General features: G+C 55.7%; 3 protein-coding genes across 3 annotated transcripts; 2 read left to right on the top strand and 1 right to left on the bottom strand.

Annotated features, from left to right (window-relative positions):
- Positions 1–27: 27 nt before the first annotated feature.
- On the bottom strand, positions 28–1925 carry MONBRDRAFT_25437 (uncharacterized protein; the record flags this gene model as incomplete). Its single annotated transcript, XM_001745746.1, has 5 exons — positions 28–147; positions 285–365; positions 565–1389; positions 1677–1809; positions 1849–1925. 5 exons carry the CDS (start codon positions 1923–1925, stop codon positions 28–30), a joined length of 1236 nt encoding a protein of 411 aa, XP_001745798.1.
- Positions 1926–2172: 247 nt separating this feature from the next.
- MONBRDRAFT_25436 (uncharacterized protein) lies at positions 2173–4202 on the top strand (the record flags this gene model as incomplete). The annotated part of the gene is made up of 6 exons (XM_001745881.1): positions 2173–2486; positions 2579–2662; positions 2837–2902; positions 3066–3157; positions 3298–3704; positions 3837–4202. 6 exons carry the CDS (start codon positions 2173–2175, stop codon positions 4200–4202), a joined length of 1329 nt encoding a protein of 442 aa, XP_001745933.1.
- A 3433-nt stretch (positions 4203–7635) lies between these two features.
- Positions 7636–16397, top strand: MONBRDRAFT_37071 (uncharacterized protein; the record flags this gene model as incomplete). Its single annotated transcript, XM_001745880.1, has 6 exons — positions 7636–8284; positions 8590–8678; positions 9205–9326; positions 9675–9966; positions 11155–12309; positions 12398–16397. The coding sequence occupies 6 exons, from the start codon at positions 7636–7638 to the stop codon at positions 16208–16210; spliced, it is 6120 nt and encodes a 2039-aa protein (XP_001745932.1). The 3' UTR covers positions 16211–16397.
- Positions 16398–16590: the final 193 nt, after the last annotated feature.

The raw sequence follows: 16590 nt of genomic DNA, 5'->3' as shown, positions 1-16590 counted from the left end.
GGTAAGGAGTCAAGAAGGAATCTCATTCTATGCCGTGCCGTAGATGGCATCCATTTCCTCAACGAAAACCTTCTTCATGGCATTGAGCTCATCATCATAGACACCGGCGTCGACCAGTTCAACAAGTGTGAAAGGAAAATGGCCAACCTGTGCAGGTGATTCAAAGTATATGATGCCGTGAGAACGCAGCGACTCACTACTGAGGGCGAGGAAACTGGGGCCTGGACGTCCAGTCGCAGGGGCTGGCAGCTGTTTCAGGGGCTCGGACGGACTGGCGGACCAACCTTGCCAGAGTCACCATTGACCAGTTTACCGCGCCACAAGCCGTTTTTGGGCTGATGCAGGACGTGAATCAAATCCCCGGCCTGTCGACACAAGGTATACGCGAGAAGGCAAGAAAGGTGCAGGTGAGAGCAGACTCACCATCAGGGCGTTCAAAAATGGCCCCGCAGAGCGTCCATGAGGTGCCCGGAAGCCACACTCGATGAAAAAAAAAAAAAAAAAGTAATAATAATTTCGTGGTGGGAGGCAGGGGGTGTTTTGGGTTAGGGGATTGTCACCGACCTTGAAGCTGAGGGCACTCTTGTCAAAGCTCTTAGCATTGCGATCGAGTTTGGCGCGGCAGACAACAAAGTTTGGGCGGTCGGGCAGTTTGTCTTTGGAGAGCTCGTAGAAGTAAGATGGAACCACGCTGGATGAGGCGGGGGCACGGGCCGGGGCGTTATTGGGCTCGCGGGAGGGTAAGCTCGGGGTGACGACAGGGGTGGGGTCGATTGCAGCGAGAGTTTCGGCCGGAGGCGGAGGCAGGGGGCCACGGCTGGCGAGCGGGGGTGGAGTGGGATCAATGGCAGCAGGGGCCATGGCTTCGGGTGCAGGGGCTTCGGGGGCGGAATCAGCAGGTAAGTCTGGCAAGATGTTTTTGGCCGTCTTGAGGTAGTTGGCGGGGACCATGCCGATCTGGCGGGTGGCGCGGGACTGGGCCTTCCACCACTCGCGTTCGGTCACTTCGAGAACAAAGAGCTGCTCGCCCTTGCGGAAGCTGAGATCTTCCGGGTCACGGGCATTAAAGTTGTAGAGGGCGGTGGCCTCGGTGAGGTAGTTGGCGGCAAGTTCTGCCCCCACAAGTTCGCCCTCAAGGGGCAAAGGCACGGAGAGCGGGGTGGTGTCGAGCATATGGCGCTTGTAAAACTCGATAATCTCCGGCAGGTTAGCAAAAGACTCGTCACCAATTTCGTAGACGCAAGGGCTGCGGCGGTCAATCTTGTAGTGGCTGACCTTGCCACCCTCGCTGACGGACAGGACAAAGGAGCCGCCCTTGGAGCTATCACGGATGATAAAGGTACCTTCCGGAGTGCCGCGCAGGCGTGAGTCCGCGTCTGTGCGAGAGACCTGTCCATGATACCAAGCCGGGGCAGGGCCCGCCATGGAAAAGGCCTCGCGGCGGATCGTCAAGATGTCCTCCATGATTTCGGCCAGGAGCTGAGTCGAGGTGCCTGCAGACATCATGGCAAGCAAGCATCAAACCCCCCGCCTTGGTGAGCATACGCGCTCGCTACCATCCTGAAAAAAAAAAAAAAAAAAACACCAGCCCACACAGATACAACCAAAGCAACCCGGGCGCTGGTCCAAACGATCCCACACAAGCAGCCCTCACGTCCATCACAGCCCATACACACCGCTGCCAAGGAAACCGCTGGAGTGCCGTCGCCGCCCTGTGTGTGTGTGTGCGAGCACGGAGAGAGAGAGAGAGAGAGAGAGAGAGAGAGAAAGAGAGAGAAAGAGAGAGAGAGAAAGAATTGAAGAGAGAGACTTACTCACCCACACGTTCAGAAAAATAGAAAGAGAGACGAATTGGTTGAGAGAGCTTGAGAGAGCTTGCGAGAGAGAGAGAGAGAGAGAGAATTGAATGAGAGAGGATGATTCATTCTTCGAGAAAACAAGTGTGACTTCAAGCACACTTTTGGGTTTCTTTATTTTTCTTTGATTCAAAAAAGGAGAGGTGTTTTCATCCACCATTTCAATAGGGCAGTGGGTGGCAGTGGGTGTCCTGAGCTTTTGGTGCTGTGCCCGTGTGTGTGCGTGTACATGGCAGTGTAACTGGTGCTGCCGTTGGCTCTGCGATCTGGCGGCGGGTGGGGGGCGTGTATGGATGCGTGCGTCAGATTTAACAGGATGGCGCGGTGTGGTGGAGTGAATGCCTCGGCGCCGGAAAGATCAGCCAGGGGAGTGGAACGATCTGCTCGAAGCGGCCGGGGTCCCTGGATCGGCCGGGGCCTGGCCATTGTTGTGCTCTGTGCCCTCGGACTAGTGGGCGGCAAGCAAATCAAGGTGGTGGAAAATCCACGCAACAGTGGCTCGGGCGCTGCTGTTGGCGCTGACAGCGGCAGCTATCCCAAACAGACTCCGCGAGTGCCACCCTCCAATTTTACCGGCCCTGAGCTCTTTGCCAACACGACTCAGCTCTGCCTCAGCCATCATGCTTCCACGTAAGCCGAGGATAAAGCATGCCCCAATTGGCTTGATCAGGTGCCCGGCCACTCTCACTGACGACCTTGTGCACTCGGCTTTGGCTTTGTAGCTACGAGTATCGAGTATGTCTTTTTGATAATGTAACACAGCACGATACGCACAATTCATGGAATCCCTACCACGGGATTCTCGGGTAAGTCTGCAGTGGGGTGTTGTGTGTATGTGTGTGTGTGTGTGTGTGTGTGTGTGTGTGTGCGTGCCGCCTTCCTTTTTTTGAACCAAGTAGCCCTTCAGCTTTTCTTCTTCAGAGCTGATCCAACCCGGCACCAACTCTGCTTCTGGGTTCGCATGCTGCAATCCATTTCAGTGTATATCAGGGCTGGTCCATCATCAACGACACCTTTACTGCTATACTCTATCATGAGGGTGACCCGTGCGCTGGAGGCATTTTTCGCCACGTAAATGTAAGGCTACTTGGCTGAGCTTTTACCCGCCGCCCTCTTCCCGTTTATTTGTGATGGCAACCAGCAAGCTGATCTAGGTCATGCATGATCATGTCATGAAATAATTCGAAAGATTACCCTCTCTTGCGGCAGCAAGCATCGCATCATCAGTGCCGGCGAGCCCGAACGCTGTCGTTATGTTCTTGAAATGGAAACACCCCTGGCCTGTGATGATCAACTGAAAGGTAGTTTGCCCTTCTTTAAACGTACAGTTGCACCCACCCTTCGCGGGCATTTCTATGCCCACAAAAGCCAATGCTCAACCTGCTGCTCGTTCCCGTGGTGTCGGCACCTGTTTTTCTACGCGCGTGTTGTACTGTTCTAGTGGAGCGCTGGCTATCTAAAGCAGGGCGCCAGCGCCTGCAGCGACTCCGTGAAGAGTTGTACGACGAAGAGATTACCCAGAGCGGCTACAAGCGCCGTACCACACGCCTCTATCAAGACGAGGGTTTTCTGCCTCGCCCCACAACAGCCTCGACGACAACAACGACGACGACGACGACCACCACCACCACCACTGCTGCCGCAACTACCAAACCGGCTTCTTCTCCCTCAAGCTCGTCCAATGAAAAGGAGGCAGGGGTTAACGTGGATCACGGTGCCAACAAGGTGCTACGACTGGGTGGTGTTATCGCCGGCGGCCCAGAGCACAATGATGACATGACGCTGGACAGCCTGCCTGCTAAGGTTGCAGACACTTCTGATCGCTTGGTGGGCCACGCACCAGACCTGGTAGGTGTCAGTTTGAGCACACGCACAAAGAACGGCAGACGGATAGCAGCTGGGAGTGGCTACTGCACAGCCCGCGCTGTCGTGTATCTCACTTGCCTGTGCTTGATGGGTGCCTCTTGCCACATTTTGCAGCCTTGCCCAACCGCAGATCAGCTAGCAACACTGGAGCAGCAACTCGCGTTGCTGCGCATGGCGCTGAACTTTAGCAACATTTCCGAGGCAGAGGTGCAAGCGACATACGAAGCGCACCTCGCCGAGCAAGCGGATGCGTCTTCACCCTCGACCACGCCGCACGCCCCAGCACCACCCCCCGGGTTGGAGTTTTCGGTGCATCAGGTGGCGCGTCAGCCAGGGCCCCCAACGCAAGCGGTGGAGCCGGTTGCTGTTCAACTTGTGAGTGAAACGAACGATGAAGACGTTGGCATGGCCAAAGCCCAGCCAATCGCGGGTGCGCCCAGTGATTCAGTGGTTGGGGTCGACACCCATGCCGCACTGTGACGTGAATGTTACTCTTAGTTTGCCTCGACGCTGCTTCCTGGTAGCAGCGTCATGATGACCAGCACCCCAGCGCGTGCTGGGTCTGTCTCCTCTCTCTTGTGTTTTTTTTTGTCAGTTTGTGTCTGTCTATCTTGCAGTTGCGCCTTTGACCGTCAGCGACGGCAAGCACCGCATAATGTCCATTGACAAAATTCATTTCCAAAACTTTCAAGGTCCCTTGTGGTCTCTCGCCTTGACATGTTCTGCCAGTCTCTTAAAAGATATTTCTGAAGCCTAATGGCCATCCGCTTTTACCGAATCACGTGTTGTATGATCAATCTCGCCCGTGCAGGTTTTCGCTCAATACTGTGCCCACAAGTCTCCACTAGTCGAGGTCCACGGGACAGCCGTGAACGTATACGCGTTGGAGCTGCCGAGTCTGGTCCAGGCAGAGTAAATCAGCAAAAGCACCGACGGCGAGCCTTCCAACTCGCTCCAGTCTGCCGTTTTGCCGTCTGTCGTGAGCTCGGATGCCAAGTGCAGTCAATGGATCGAGACTGGGGCCATGTGGCAAGCTACCAACCCAGCAATGGTGGACGGAGTGGTGGCAACCATTGTAGTGGCCTGTGTGAGACTCAAGTGGTGCACCGTCTGAAGAAGACGCCAGCTCTCCATGAGCATGATGCAGCTGCCGGCAAGCTTGCCCGTACCCTAGATGGAATAGGAACCGCAATGCAGGTACAAATTAGGCCCGGTAACCTTTTTTTTTGTTTCGATTTAAGGGACAACAAAGAGCCCTACCTGTTCCACAACGCTGCGTCCATGGTCTGCAATCTCGAAAGGTTTGCCGTGGTAGCTAGCCACAGCTCCAGGAGGGCCAGAAAAAATGTTATCTGCGGTGCCACAATGTCATCAAACCAAGCCGTCTAGGTTTGACAGTCCAAAGCCACGAAGAAAGATGAAGCAAGGGGGGCCGTCGTGCCAACTTGCCGGTGATGATGGCCACGTCGGCAGGCAGCCTTGCACTCAAAAGACCCTGAATTGTAATCGGGTGCACGTGTTGGTGATCCAGGATGACCTGTGTGTTTATGGGTAGCCATCCATGAGGCGTGTTGGAGCCAAGCCCTGGCGGAGTCAGGTCGACGAGAACGACCCGAAGTGGAGGATCGACCACAGGAGCCGACCAAGCAAAATGGTACAAGTACAAACTTCGACGGTTGGTGCTTCAAGCGCATCGAGGCCTGGTATTCTGGGCAAGCGGTGGCACAGGCCAAAGTTGATGAGGCTGGGATTGCGATGGTGAAAGGCACACACATTAAAGAGGTGTGTGATATGAGCCCGCTGGCCTACACATGATGCGAGACCACCCAACGTGAGCTCAAGATGTAAAACGCGGGGTGTGTGGCTTAGAGCGACTAAAGAGCGCAGGTTTCAATGAACTTTGCTTGACGCTTTTGCATATACCATGTTGTGCAGCAATGGAAAGTTGACGCGTAATGTCTGCTTCTGTGGATGAGCGATCATGGCCAAGGGCAATGCGCACACCACGACGCGCCAGCTCCCTGAGGGGCGAACAACGAATGCGATGGGGTGAGTAGGCGAGCAAGGAAGCAAGAGGGAGAGCTGGTATGCCGCGTGCAGGCTGACTTGGTGGTGTGGTCATTCAAAGCTTGATCAGCCGTTGGGCTCACGGTCATGATCTTGAGATGAGCGCCCAGTCTGCGTCAGGCAATATCGGCGGTGTGAATGTTGGGAGAGACCACTGATGCACAGAGATGGATGTGCGTAAGGGGTCTCAAGGGCTTACCGGTCCAAGAGTTTGGTGACGGAGTCTGCAGTGGTGATGTCCGACTTTGGGAGAGCGCCCAAATCGTGAATAATAGGGCCCTCTATCCACCAATGGCAATAAAGGGACCCGGTGTGGGTTGAGCAGGGCTCACGCACAGAGGCACACGTGCCAGTGGTCTGGTCCGGGGTCGCATTGCAAGTACCTGCATGGAGGCCATGGACGACAGCGCCCTGGCCGGGCCGACCAACGACAGGCAGGACGGCTTCCAGTACACTGCAGTGTGGTGACGGGAGAAAAGTATCAGCGTGAGTGAGCAGGTGAGGGCAGGTTGCATACAATAGGTGCGCGACATGTGAAGCTGAAAGCCCTAAAAGTGATGACCTTGCACGTACGCATCCAGGTCTTGGCGAAGCGGTATGATGGAGGCCAGGGTGGCGGTGGTACCGGCTCGGGCCAGTTTGCCAAGTGTAAAGTTGGGGTTGAGCCAGGAGGTGCTGAGGTCCTCTGAGCCTCCCAGTCCATGATTGTGAATGTCCACTGTCAAGGAACGATTCAAGTGAGACGGGCCAGTGAGTCGATGCAAGGCAGAAGTGGCCGAAGAAGGAAGGTACAGGCTCAACGCCAATTCTGACCAAAGCCAGGCACGAGAAGATCAGTTGTGACAGCAGCTTGCGCTTCGGCGGCCACGGCATCCACGTTGACGTCTACGCCAACAATGCTGTCACCACACACGGTCAGGCGCACATTGTGTTCTACAAGCAGCCATACCCTCGTGAGCTCATCCATCAAGCATGTCGACACACGGAAGCGATGACACCTACGCAGGATGTTGGCGCGTTGCTCTTGTTCGTACACCACAGCCTGGCGCGCAAAGATCTGCCAAGCTGCAGCAGTACCATTCTCAGCCCCATCCATGATGACTCTGCTCTCCAGATGTATCAAACAACCCCCGTGAGTGTCCAGAGTCCCGTGAGTGTCCAGAGCCCCGTGAGTGTCCAGAGCCCCGTTTCACAGCCCCGTGAGTGTCCAGAGCCCCGTTTCACAGCCCCGTGAGTGTCCAGAGCCCCGTTTCACAGCCCCGTGAGTGTCCAGAGCCCCGTTTCACAGCCCCGTGAGTGTCCAGAGCCCCGTTTCACAGCCCCGGCAGTGTCCACAGCGGCCCCCAAAGTCTGACATTTGATCCGTTGTTGTTGATGCTTGTTGGCGCTGTTGTAATAATCTGACATTCGCCTTGAGAGATGTGTGTGTGTTGTTGTCAGCAAACCAGAACTAGGCAGGTGCACATGACGAAACAAGCGAATCCGCCCCCTGTGGCTGCGCTGCTTGCCTCCACTGCCCCGCTACTGCCCCGCCACTGCCCCTCCTGGGAGATTCATTTGTTTTCTTGGCCTTCACGCCTTCATATGCCCCCGCCGACCCGTCGGTCCTTGGGCTTGGTCTGTTGTTGGGTCGTTGGAAAAGAGCCACGGATCTCTTTGTCCTTTTTTGATTGCGATCTTCTTTCCTGGTGCACGTGGAGGCATTGCACCTGACGTTCCACCCGAAAGACAAGCCTTGCCTCGCTCGCATACTTGGGCGCAGCACGGCTTTGGTGCTGTTGAGCCTGCGCACGGAGCGCGGGATGGAAAGTAGCCGACTCTTACACTGCCTGGGGTTACCGTGATCATGGCGTCTTCGACTACGGCGGCATTCATTTCCAGCTCAATAAGCTTGATGCTCAGCTCGACCAGCTCGACGGATTTAACAACGACCTCCACGACCTCCACAACCTCCACAACCTCCACAACCTCCACAACCTCCACCAGCTTCACCAGCTCCACCAGCTTCACCAGCTCAACGCCGTGGACTTCCTCGAGCAGCCAAACGTTTGATCATGGCAACCAATCCAGCACCACGATGGCCTCCACGCTTGCAAGTGTGCTGCCCGGCGCTGCAGCCAGTTCCGATGTGCCTGTCGACACAGTGTCAGACACGAGCATGGCCATTTTGATTGCCATGGCCGCCGTTATGTTGCTCCTCTTTGTTGTGCCCTTGGTCATCAAAATCTTGGGTTGCACACGATCCACAGCCAAAGACACTCAACATGCCGCACAGAATCGAAGCTTTCAACGCACCAGGGCCCGGCTTCAGCTCACTTTGGTCAGCATGGCCTTGCTCTACAAGCTCATCATCATCATTTGGAGCCTCTATCAGTTTGGCTCTGCTCTACGCGATGCCAATGATCTCATCAATCCCTCTGATAGCGACGACGACGCAACAACAGAGAGCTGCATCGGCGAGCTCAATGACGCCCCAACCCCAGTGTGCTGTCAAGGTGAGCGTGGTCTGATTTCGCCGTGCTGCTGTCAGAAGCAGCCTGTCGGGTGTACCTGCCTCAACACGCAGTGAGGAATGCCACGGCTCATGATCTTTGTTGGTGCATAGATTGTGGCGATTTGTGCACCGCTGGCGAGTCTTGTGTCGCAGATGGGTGCGTGCCTTTCGACTCTCTACCCTTGCTTCCCCGCTGCTCTGGACTGTGGAGCTCAATGTCCATCACATAATTGCCTTGTTCACGCAATTACTTCAACCTTTTTCTCTCTTGCAACAGAGTGATGAGCTTGGCATGCTGTCCATCAGATCCCTCGGTGGCTCAGGAGATGGCCTGGGTTCTGGTCATGGTCTCTGCCTGCATCACCATCCTGGGCTTGGGCGACGGCGGCTTTGAGGTGGGCTTTTGGACTCTCAGCTGTGGTCTGTCGGCAGCGAAACAAAGATACCACCAGAGCCCCAACGGACCTTCTCCCCATGCAACTCACCCTCCCTTGTTTGATATTGCGTCGCGGCCTGCTGAATCAGGTGTACTACCTGTTCAACTACCGCGCCGAGCCCGGATGGCTTTTTGGAGCGTGGTCGAGCGCTTCTGTACTCTTTCACGTGGGGCTGGTCGTCTTTGTGGTATGAGCCTATGCTTCGTATCGGTTGGATGCCCCAACGTCAAGTGCTCACTTTCTTCGTGGCTTTGTCTTTCCATGTCTTTGAAACTTTAGACTCTTTTTTTCGCAACGGCCAGTCACGGTGCCGACAATATGGCTTGTTTCACTTGCCAGAATCGGGATATCTTTGCCAGTCTTGCAACCGTCATTGGTGTAAGTGAAGGGGTGGACTGTGATAGGCTGGCCCTGCTTATGTCCGGGTGACTTTTTCACCGACCCATCTTGTTCCTTATTGACCTGGGCCCTGTCTGGTGTGCAGCTGCTCCCGGCCCTGGCGGCGGTGAGCCTGAGTCTGACGCTACCCACCCTGGTTTTGACTTGGGTCTTTGGCTATGAGCGGACAGATCGCGAGAGCAATGATGCCCCCAACTGCCGTCAGAGGTGGGTTTGCTCAAGCGCGAAGCAGTCTGTACTCCGAGTCACTGGTTGTTGTTGAAGCGCTCGCTCGCCAATTTTTGCTGAGCTGACGCACGTAACGTGGGGCCTTGGGATGCGTGACCGATGCTGGTGTCTAGGTTGCGACGCTGGATTGCAGCACACTTGTGCTGTCCTGAACCAGCGTATCCATCTGATAAGCACGCATACATGGATGAGTCTGTGTATGTTTGAAGCTCTGGCTGTTCTTCTGTCCTTTGCGATGGCTTTCTGTCCGAAAGCTGGGCCCCAATCTTTTTTTTTTCTTCCCATGACTGACCTCAAGTGTGCGCCCGACACCTTCTGGTCTGCTAGGTCGACATCCAAGGACGATGGTCCAAGTCCCACAATAGTGCCCATGACCAACTTTGGGGCCTGGGCCGCTGGGCCTGCTTTCGACAACGACACAGGATTTGGCGACAGCGAAACAGACACCATGTCTGATGTGTCACGTGGTCGGCGCATCACCCAGTTGGCACCCGAAGCATCCGAAGAGGACACACGGGCACGCTTACAAATGGGCGGTGCCAAGTTGCGCCGCAACAAGGATGGCTTCCTCGACTTCGAAGTCACAGCAGTACCAGATGAGCAAGCCGATCCGACCCCCGTAAGAAAGGACCCAGCTTCCTCGACCAAGCCAACCAAACCTGTTCACAAGGTTCCCGCCCAGCCCGTATGGCGCCCCTAGCCGACACTTTGGGAATGCGCTGGCGAAAGCGGGTGTTGTCACAGCTGGTTACACTCTAAAAAGCACATCTTGCCAGGCGAAGCGAATGCTTCTCATTACTATGAGCCGACAATTTAATTATTTACATCGCGAAGGTCGAGCTGCACTCGAGAGTTTTGCTTTGGGGTCAAAAGTAATGTCGTCCGTGATGCCAGACCATAGCTTGGATATTGACCACATGACCCTCTCGAAAAGCTTCAAAACAAGAGAGCTTGAGCCTAGCATCCGAGCTGAGCCGCCGTCACACCCAATCCAAGCAGAAGAACCACATGTAAGCCTGCCATCTTGCTCCGCCCGAAAACCCCTAAAGAACAACAAGGTAAAGCAGACGTTCAGACCTCTATGGCACTTTCACGTGCGCACTGCAACAAGAAGGCCAACAACAAGAGCTCCAAAAGTCAGACAGATTAACATGAAACAACAACCATAACCGCACACACACACACACACACACACACGTTCTTGGAGGGTGTCTCATTGTGTGCACTGCATGCTTTTTTTTTTCTTTCTGGGCGGCGGACTAGGCCTCCTTGACTCGGGTGTCGGTTGTGGCCTTGAGGGCGGCCTGCTGTTACGGTTGCCATTACCCATTGCTGGAGGACTTGTGGTGTGTGTGGAGGGGAAGCAGCTTGGGAAGGGTCTCGTACGACCAGCGAGAGGCACAATCTTGCCACTTTGCCATGGCTCGGCTGCGATCCTTCCTGACGGTAAGTGTGGCTCAAGGGTCGCCAGGCTTTATGGATAATGCCAACTCATTCCTTCGGACCTGGGTTCTGTGGCTCAAACGACGATGCTAGGCCGCGGTGCTGCTAGCCCTGCTGTGCCATTCGAAGGCCAATGTCGCTTCATGCGAGGGGGATGCCTGCACGCTCTGCACATGCGCTGAGGATGGCGCTCAGCACTTTGCCGTCGTTTGCGAGGACATCACGGCCGTGCCGTGCAATTTTACCATGACAAACCGCACCATTTCGTCGCTGGTGAGCTGCCAGCTCTGACGCCATTCTCACCTATGCCTTGCACGCGCCTTACAGAATGATCTCATCCTACCCTGACCCTCTTGTGCTCCAGACCATCACGGGCTCGCTGATGAAGCTTGAGGCAGACGATTTGGCAAGCCCGGAACTCAGCACCCTGACAACCCTTGATCTCTCCAATAACAGCATCGGTGCTCTGACCGCGCACACGTTCGCCACCCTCACTGCTCTCCGAACATTGCGCCTTCGAAACAATCCCATCACCAGCCTGGCGGGCAGCGCATTCGTTGAGCTCCTCAACCTCCAGACGCTGGACCTCGAGGACAGCTCCCTCACGACGCTTCCGGCTCAAGCCTTTGCTGGCCTCTCGCGCCTGACGAGTTTGGCCCTCAAGTCCCGCGCCAAGATTGCCAACATGGCCGTCAATGCCTTTGTCGGTCTCGACCGCCTCCCAGAGCTCGACCTCTCTAACCAAGCCATTCAGGAGATTGATATTGGCATGTTTTCGGGCCTAACCTCTCTCACAAAACTGGACCTGTCCAACAACCGCCTCAATACAATCCAGAGCACCGCCTTTAATCCACTTGAGAATTTGAGCGCGCTCAATTTTGCCGGTAATCCTTTCAATGGGGTGGCAGCCAGTGCTTTTCGGGGTCTGACTCAGCTGACCGCGCTCAATCTTTCCCATTGCAACGTCTCCACCCTTATCGGCGGCACCTTTGAGACTCTATCCCGAGTCACCTCACTTGATCTTTCGGGCATCAAGCTGCGTACCCTGCCCAGCCAGGCCTTTGCCGGCCTCTCGGCCTTGCCCGAGTTGGATCTCAGCAACATGCGCATCACAACTGTGGCTGGCAACGCCTTTGCAGGTCTTGATGCCCTCACCACCCTGAAGCTCCTCGGCAACCCTATCACAACGATTGAATCCTCAGCCTTTGCCAACCTCCCCGCGCTCAAGGCCCTCAACTTGAGCCACTTGGGACTTTCAGTGCTGCCCGCCAACACCTTTGTCAACCTTCCGGCGCTTCAAAACCTCACCCTAACCGGCAATCAGCTTGCCACCCTCGGTGCCAGTAACCAACCGGCCTTTGTTGCTTGCCCACGCATTCGATCCTTGGATCTTTCAATGCAAAAACTGACCGCCATTACAGCCCATGCCTTCAGTGGCCTCACTGGCCTCACCTCCCTGAACCTTCGCAACAACCTCATCACCTCATTGGCCACTGGCGCTTTTGCCAATCTCTCCGCTGTGCGTTGATGACCCTCCCTCTTGTGCCAACACCGTCGTTGCTTTTTTTTTTCCCTCCCCTCGTGCTCTTTGTGGTCTCACCCCACAGGAGTTGGCGTCCAACGCGCCCTCGACACTCGCTCATGTGCTATACTTGCTTGTTTGCTTTGCTGCCTTAATCAAATGTCAGGTGACGCAACTTGATATTCGGAACAACAAGCTGACCGCCCTCGCTAGCTCATCGTTTGACGGCCTCAGCGCTCTCCAGTCCTTGAGTCTGGCAAACATGGCCATCACCAAGCTGCCCCTGGGCGTTTTCAGCGGCCTGAACGCACTTCAAGTGCTGCGCTTGGACGGCACAGGTGTTCAAGAGATTGGGGCCATGGTGCTTGCTCCTCTGTCGCAGCTATCCACACTGTGGCTGAACAGCTCGCAGCTCACTACCATCACCACAAAATGGCTGGCAAGCAAACCTCACCTGATGCAGGTCGACCTGTCCCACACACAGTTGCAAAAAGTGCCCACTTTTGCTTTTGAAGACCTGCCTGCCCTCGAAGCCATCAACCTTGATAACACGGCGGCACTGACGACGGTCGAAGGCAGCGCTTTTGCCAACCTGCCCCGACTCCAAAGTCTGGTCGTCTCGGGTGGCAGCCTGGAAACATGGGCCAGCAACGCTTTGGTTGATTGCCCCAGCCTGACGACCCTAACCATTAGCCACCAGCGCCTAGCGGCCTTGCCGACCGAGGCATTTGCTGGTGCTTCTGGCCTCCAAGCACTAGACCTCTCATATAACAACATCTCGGACATTGGGAAGAATGCTTTCGTGGGCCTCAATAATCTCACTCAGCTGCATATTGAGGGTAACCCCATTGCCGTGCTTGAGGAAGGGGCGTTTGCTGGCCTGCGCCGCGTGCAAGCGCTGGATTTGGCCGCAACTGCCTTCACAATCCTTCCTACCAATGTCTTCGCCAACATGAGCGCCCTCGGCCAGGTCACTCTGCCGGCATCCCTCGCAACGCTGCAGTCCAACGCGCTGGCTCACTTGCCCATGCTCGCGAGCGTTGATTTCTCCCACACCAAGCTGAGTGCGCTCCCCGAGTACAGTCTGGTGGACCTTCCGCGGCTGACCACGGTAGCATTGCCACCCAATCGACTCACTGCCGTGGCAGCCAACGCGCTAAGCGACTGCCCGGGCCTTCTCTCCCTTGACCTCAGCAATCAACAACTCACGACCTTGGAAACCAACTTTTTGATTGGCGCCACCCACTTGCAAGCACTCAATCTCAGCCACAATTCCAAGCTTGAAGCCGTCCAATCTGAGGCTTTTGCGGGCTTGACGCGACTCACAACCCTTGACCTGACTGGCGTCGTCTTGACGAGCCTTGCGCTTCACGCGTTTAGCTATTTGCGTATCACCAATCTTGATCTTTCCACCACGCAACTCGCTGACCTGCCCACGGAAGCCTTGTGGAACCTACCGGAACTGGCCGCCGTGCAGCTTCCGGCCACACTAACCACATTGAATAAGCGAAGCTTTTACCAACTGCCCGCCCTACGCTCGCTTGACTTGCGCCATACCAAGGTCAAGGCTTTGCCCACGGAGGCGCTGTCCGGACTGACCAACTTTACCCAGTTGCAGCTGGCGCCAGCTCAACTCACAAGCTGGGGGTCCAACGCCATCGCTCAGTGCCCAGCCTTGACAAAAGTAGACCTTGCGGGCCAAGCTTTGACTCGAATCCCCGCTTCTGCGTTTGCCAACCTGTCCCATGTGGTTACCATCGATCTGAGCGATAACCTCGTGCTGACCACCATTGAGGCGGGCGCATTTGTGGGCACCAAACAAGTCACCAGTCTGCAGCTGGTACACACTCCCCTGACCAACCTGACCAATGGCTCTTTTACCACATTGGGCGTTGCCACGTTGGATTTGAGTGATGCCAAGCTGACGCAGCTACCGGGCGACGCCGTGTCACAGCTTCCAGCCCTAACCTCCTTGCAGCTTCCGTCCACGTTGAATGTGCTTGATTCAGATGCTTTTCATGCACTGCCGAAACTTGTGACAGTGGATCTGCGACCGACGAGCGTCTCTCATCTTCCCACTGGAGCCTTTCGCGACCTGCCTGCCTTGCAGTCCATCCAGCTTCGCGGGCAGCAGCTGACGGCGCTCGACAGCATGGTTTGGAGTGCTGTGCCACGACTCACGGCTTTGAATTTGAGTCAGCAGGCGCTCGTGAGCGTTGCTCCCGCGCCCTTTGTGGGGCTGGCTTCGCTTACACAGCTGAACCTGTCACACAGTGGACTGATTCATCTTCCTGACCAAGCTTTTGAGGGTCTGAGTCATGTCACAAGCTTGGACTTATCGGGCAACGCGCTTCAATGGGTTGGTCAGGCCGCCTTCCAGGGAATGGTTGCGTTGACAACGCTGGATCTATCGGACACTCAGCTGCTGGCGCTTGGTAATGCCAGTGTGGCGCATCTTCCAAAGTTGACTTCCCTGAAGCTGCCCACCACGCTGCGACAGCTGGCATCCGCTGCTTTGCTCGATTTGCCTCAGTTAGCAACGCTTGACTTGAGTGCCACCCAGGTACAGCAGTTGGCGAGTGGGGCGTTGTCGAATTTGGCCAAACTCGATTCGCTGATCGTTTCACCAAGCCTGGAGACCCTGGTGCCGGGTTGCTTTACAAACATGACTGGTGTGACAAGCCTCGACCTGGCAGGAACTCAGCTGGCACAACTGGAGGCGCAGGTTTTGACAGGGCTCCCAGCGCTGGAAACAATTAACCTGTCAGTGTCCGCGGTTCGGACGCTGGGGCCCTTGGCCTTTGCGGGACCGACGTCGCTCTCTGCGGTGGACTTGTCAAACACGATGATCGAAGCGTGGACAACCAACAATGCTTCACAGGGTCCTTTTTCGAAGAGCACGGCCATTGTTTCACTGTCATCGGCAGGCATGGTCTTGAAGACTCTTACCCCACATGGCTTTGATGGTTTATCGCACCTGAGTGCCATGGACTTGTCTGCAGCAGACATTACAAGCATCCCAGCGCTGGCTTTTGCAGGCCTGAGTAACGTAACAGCCTTGCTGCTCAATGTTTCTCGCCTGACGCAACTGGGCAGCCAGGGCTTTACTGGTCTGAACCACTTGCTGACTCTGGATCTGAGTAACGCGCCCCTTGCGACGTTGCCAGCGAGCGGATTTGCGGGCTTGACGACCCTACAGACACTCAACATGAGCGGAGCGCACGTCACGGCGCTCCCAGCCGACGCCTTTCAGGGCTTGAATGTTCAGCTTAAGGACCTGGACTTATCGGGTAACAAGCTGGCTCGTCTCGAGGCAGCGGCCTTCAAAGCCGTGTCGGGTCTCCAACGCTTGTATTTGAGCGGAAACCAAATCACCCAAGTCGATGCTCAGGCCCTGGGCGGGCTGTCAACCCTCATTCACTTGGATCTGAGTGACAACGCGTTGGCCGCCCCACTGAACGTCAGCGTGCTTGCACCGCTGACCAGCCTGCAGCAGCTCTGCCTGGGCAACGTCAAGATCAACTGTTGCGGATTTGAGAAACTGCGGGACGCGGGTGTGATTGATGCTGGGTGTGGAGGCGCTGCCGTGTGCAGCCTACCTGCGAGTGTGAGCGGCAAGCAATTGAGCGCAACCTCGGGTGAACTCTGTTCGCCCGACAATCCTCACAAGGGCGGATCAAAAGCCAACAAGCAGGAGATCATTGAGATTGCTGCTGGCTCTGCCGGCGGCGTGGTGTTGCTGGCGTTGGTCGTGGGTGCTGCCATCTACGCGCGAAGAAAGAATCGCCGCAGTGGCGAGACAGCGCCCTTGTTGCGCGAGCGCGAGGCTAACCTCCAACGTCGGGCAACGCCTCGCCGCCGTGTCTTGCGCGATGAACCTGAGTTTATCGAGGCGTAGTTGACACACGCCTCCCGTTTTCTTGGCCCATACTTTTGTCCGTGGTGTTTTCATCATATTCTTGTCTTGTTGTGAGTTGAAGCCTGATTCGGGTATCGTCTTGCCGCTTCCGCCCTCCGTTGTCGTGCCCACGTCCTCAAAAATTGAGCCAAGTATGCTGTGTGAAGCTCTCAGCAACATGATCGCCGTCGCTTTGGGTTCCACTTCTTTATCATCATCATCCAAAAGAACAGTTTTTTTTTTTTTTTCTTTCTTTTTTTGTGGATTTGGATCAAAGTTTTTTTTTCTTTTTTGATTTTTTTTCGTGCACTGTTGTCACTCGGCTCGTGGAGGGGTCTCGCAGCGCGGCGAACCTCCCACTAGGTGGACTTGGTGGCGGT

The sequence above is a fragment of the Monosiga brevicollis genome, genomic scaffold (genome assembly GCF_000002865.3).
Source record: "Monosiga brevicollis MX1 MONBRscaffold_10 genomic scaffold, whole genome shotgun sequence".
NCBI lineage: Eukaryota > Choanoflagellata > Craspedida > Salpingoecidae > Monosiga > Monosiga brevicollis.
This window is presented reverse-complemented; position numbering and strand designations above follow the sequence as displayed.